General features: G+C 60.9%; 1 protein-coding gene across 1 annotated transcript; it reads left to right on the forward strand.

The window, feature by feature from the left end:
• Positions 1–524: 524 nt before the first annotated feature.
• DUS3L (dihydrouridine synthase 3 like) lies at positions 525–4,579 on the forward strand (the record flags this gene model as incomplete). The annotated part of the gene is given in 6 exon segments (XM_008048532.2): positions 525–688; positions 1,412–1,733; positions 3,139–3,513; positions 3,515–3,670; positions 4,174–4,215; positions 4,378–4,579. Coding segments are annotated over 6 exon segments (1,195 nt in total), but the record flags the coding sequence as incomplete, so codon positions are not given.
• Positions 4,580–4,654: the final 75 nt, after the last annotated feature.

Genomic DNA, 4,654 nt, shown 5'->3' on the forward strand with positions numbered 1-4,654 from the left:
CTTCGTGACCGTGCAACCTGCGACTTGCGTGCTGGCGTGCAGGTGACCCTAGAAGAACGTGGGTTTGCCCCGCGCGGGTCCGACCGGGAGCGGATGTCAGAAATAGGGTGGGCTCCCCGTCTCCGCGGGGCGAGGGACCGCGAGACCTCGGGATGGGGGGATCCCGGGACAGACCCCTCGGCTTGTGGCTTTTGTCGGCGTTCCCCCCTCCCGTGTTAGCTCCCAAAGGCGAGGATTTGCCTGTTTGGGGTTCACCGCCCTATCTGGCGCACAGGCGACGAACAGACTGTCTGTTGAATGAATGCGCCGCGGAAAAGTAGTGGCATTTATCGATCGCAGAGCCCTGCGGGGAGCCCCCCCAACTCCGGTGCCCGCGTTGCAGCGCCCGTGGGGGCACTTGGAGCTCTGACTTATATAGGCTCTGAGGGCCCGCCCACGCCCAGGCGCCGCCCCTCGGCCGTGACGTCACGCGCGCCCAATGGCGTCATTGGAGCGACCCGAGCATGCGCACTTCCCCGTCAAGCCAGAAAAGACACGCACCACCCGGAAGGCCTTCCCGCCACACTCCAGAGCGGGCGTGAGGGGTGCTGATGGCGGAGGGAGAGGCGGAGGCTCCAAAAGAGAGTGGTGGTGGCGTCGACTCAGGAGCGGGCGCGTCAGAACGAGGAGTGGCGCCTATTAAACCTCAGTGAGTCGCCGGGACAAGAGAGAACCGGTGGGGCCTTCCCGGCCCCCGTAGCGCGGCCCGAGCGGTGCTTGCTGGGAAATTAGGCAGCGGCCTAGGGAGCGGAGCTGTCTGGCTCTACTGTCCGGGCCGTTCCTCCGCCTGCAGGGTGGTCAGCGGAGGTACTTGAGAGCGTGCATGCTGAGGGCTGTCACATGCGCGAAAGATACCACGTGCAAGCTGGGGCAGGTGGGGTTTGAGGCGAGGCCCGCAGTGCATGCTGGGGACTGTAGTCCCTGCGCATGGACGTATGGCGCGTGTGCCCCTCCAGCGGCAGTTACAGGTTGGACTTTGAAGCTAGCGCCGCGGGGCATGCTGGGGCTTGCGGTGTTTGTGAGGCCGCAAGGCGTGCTGGGAAATGTGGCTGCTCGGACTCCGCTGCAAGGCATGCTGGGATTTCTAGTTTTCCCTAATCTAACCTATGCAGATATGCTCCTACCTGCTAACCTAAATTTTTGGTGCCACATTTCAGGTAGTGGGGACCCAGGGGCAAAATCGGTCCTCCCTGAGGCCTTGAGGTGCTCCCGGACTGGGAATTGGATAATTTCATGTAGTGAGCTCCTCATCAGCAGAAGCATTTAAGCAGGAGCAAGTGTTCTGAGTCCCCTTTCCCATGTTCCTTGGGTCTGAGCTCAGAGGGACGACTCCCTGGACATGCCCTCCTTTCCTGTCCCTTTCTGTTGGCAGATACCTCACCACCAAGGAGCAGTTTCACAAATTCCTGGAAGCCAATGGGCAGGAGAAGAAGCCTTGCCAGAAAACCGAGGCCAGAGACTCTGGTGGCAGTGACCTGGCTGAGCCTGAGGCCAAGCGGATCCGACTGGAGGATGGACAGACGGAGGATGGGCAGGAGGAGGACAGGCAGACGGGGGACAGGCAGACGCGGGAGGCAGTTGAGCGCGGGGAGCGGCTGCAGGCTCAGAAGAGGGCCCGGGGCCAGAACAAGGGCCGGCCCCACGTGAAGCCCACGCACTACGACAAGAACAGGTTGTGCCCCTCGCTGATCCAGGTGAGGGTGGCCGCATGAGCGTTCCTGCCCGATAGGCCGGGGCAGGTTGTGTTTTCTGGCATTGGGTAATTGTTAGAAGGTCCCAGGGGCTTTTCTTTGCTGTCCTTCGATCTTCAACTTCCTTATATCATGATATAAGTATTGCTGTTCTTTTTCTTTCTTTTTTTGGTAAAGATGGGGTCTTGCTCTGTTGCCCAGGCTGTTCTCCATCTTCTGGGCTCAAGGAATCCTCCCACCTCAACTTCCCAAAGTATTGGGGTCACAGGTGAAAGCCACTGCACACAGCTAAACATTTTTTTTTTGGAGTTGGAGTCTCATTCCGTCACCCAAGCTGGAGTGCAGTGGCATGCTCACGGCCACCTCAGCGTCAACCTGCTGGGCTCAGGCGTTCCTTCTGCCTCAACCTCTAATTAGCCGAAACTACAGGCGTGCGCTACCGCGCCCGGCGAGTTTATTTATTTATTTATTGTAGAGATGAGGTCTCGCCAAGTTGCCTGGGCTGGTCTTGAACCTGTGGGCTCAGGCAATCCACTCACCTGCAAGCCTCTGCTGGGATTATGGGCTGATCCACCGAGCCCGGCCCACAGCTCATTTTTTTTTTTTTTTTAAGGTAGTTTTATTAAAGGAAAGATACATTGAAAGACACAATAGGCAGGACAGCAGCAAGAATGTCTGCTGTCCATCAACAGCTAATTTTTTTAAAACTTTTTTTGTACAAGCAGAGTCTCACTATGTTACCCAGGCTGGTCCTGAAGTTCTGGCCTTAAGCCATCCTCCCACCTTGGCCTCCTAAAGTGCTGGGATTACAGGCAAGAGCCACCACATCCGGCCATTTGACGTCATTCTTTTTTTTTTTTTGAGTTGGCGTCTCACTCTGTCGCCCAGACTGGAGTGCAGTGGCCGCTCCTGGCCACCGCAGCCTTGACTTGCTGGGCTCTGGCGATCCTTTCGCCTCAGCCTTCCAAGTAGCTGGAATTACAGGTACGCACTACCACACCCGGCTAATTTTTTATTTATTGTAGAGATGAGGTCTCGCCTGCCCAGGCGGGTCTCGAACCCGCGGGCTCAGGCCATCCACTCACCTCAGCCTCCGGAAGGCACGGGATTACAGGCTGAGCCACCGAGCCTGGCTTGATGTCATTCTTATTAAGAGGAAGACACCAGGCTACTTGGAAGGCTGAGGTGGAAGGATTACCTGAACGCAGCTACCGTGGCTGCGATGGAGCCACTGCACTCCAGCCTGGGCAACAGAGTGAGACTCCAACTCAGGAAAAAATAACGACAAAGACACTGACCCAGGGCAGTTACCGACTTGCCCGAGGACGTAGCCAGGAGGAATGGTTTGGGGATCCAGCCCGGCCTGTCCCAGCTTCTCCCTGCTGGCGACCTCCCTGCCTCCCTGCAGGAGTCAGCCGCGAAGTGTTTCTTCGGCGACCGCTGCCGCTTCCTGCACGACGTGGGCCGCTACCTGGAGACCAAGCCCGCTGACCTGGGGCCCCGCTGTGTGCTGTTCGAGACCTTCGGCCGCTGCCCCTTCGGCGTGACCTGCCGCTTCGCCGGGGCCCACCTGGGGCCCGAGGGCCAGAACCTGGTGCGGGAGCAGCTGGCGGGCGGCTGTGGCCCGCCCCCGCCTGTGCGCAACGGCCTGGACAAGGCCCTGCAGCAGCAGCTGCGGAAACGCAAGGTCCGCTTCGAGCGCGCCGAGCAGGCCATGCGTGAGATGAGCCGGGACCCGCCACGCGGCCCTCCCCCCGCCGCCGCCCCCGAGGTCACCTCCGCGGTCGCCGCGACCGAGGGGTGCTCCGGGGCAGAGCAACTGTGACCAGCAGGTCACGGCAGGGCCCCGCAGCGGCAGCCCTCCCGACAGCCCCCTTCGGACCTGTGGGCCCCTGACGGATGAGGACGTAGTTAGGCCGCGGCCCTGTGAGAAAAAGCAGGTGGGTGTTGTAGGCGCTGTGCTTAGGGCGCTGCCTGTGGCAGACCTGGCCATCCGGTGCGTGCTGACTGGGCACCAGCCACGTGCGTGATCCTATTCTAGGTGCCTGGGAAACAGAGGCTGTGCCCTTGAGAAACTCCTGGCTGAGACTCCCTCTCTGTAGTCTGCCCTGGGCCCATCCCTTAGGGAGCCCCAATCAGCTAGGGACACACTCTCAGTCCTAGAAGGTCAGGGCTGGGCAGAGGGATGTCGTTTGGAAGGTCTCCTGGAAGAGGAGGCATTGGGACTGGGGTTTTGATGGTTGAGTAGAAGCTCTCCAGTGGAGGAGAATATGGGGAAAGAACATTCCTTATAAAGGGGTTGGCTGGCATGTGCAGAGGCCCACAGGTATAAAGGGGCCAGGCCAGTGAGGGCATGTCCTAGACTGTGGGGACAAAGGCGGCCCAGGGCCTCAGAGGCTGGTTGGAGGGTAGAGCCTCACGTGCCTGGTTTTTCCCCCTCCAGCTGAATATCAGTGGCAAACTGTACCTGGCGCCCCTCACCACGGTAAGACCTGGCCAAGGCAGCAGCTGGGGTGGGCTGGGTGGCAGCGTGGCCCCTCTGCCAGTGCCCGGCGGCCGTCCCCGCCTGCTGGGTCTCAGTGCTGGGATGGGGTTCGGGTTCCTGCAGCCAAAGCCCCTCTCATGGGCATGTCCCTGCCGCCCCCAGTGCGGGAACCTGCCCTTCCGCCGGGTGTGCAAGCGCTTCGGGGCGGACGTGACCTGCGGGGAGATGGCCGTCTGCACCAACCTGCTGCAGGGCCAGATGTCCGAGTGGGCCCTGCTCAAACGCCACCAGTGTGAGGACATCTTCGGTGTCCAGGTCAGTTCCCCGAGGCGGGAGGGGCTCCCGGCCGCGGTGTCCCGGGCCGGTTCAGGATCAGCCGTGGGGCAGGGCTGGAGGCCCCGGGGGCCGCGTGGCGCAGAGGGGAGGCCCGAAGAGAGGA

The sequence above is a fragment of the Carlito syrichta genome, unplaced genomic scaffold (assembly GCF_000164805.1).
Source record: "Carlito syrichta isolate Samal-C Ts95f unplaced genomic scaffold, Tarsius_syrichta-2.0.1 Scaffold124106, whole genome shotgun sequence".
NCBI classification, from domain to species: Eukaryota; Metazoa; Chordata; class Mammalia; order Primates; family Tarsiidae; genus Carlito; species Carlito syrichta.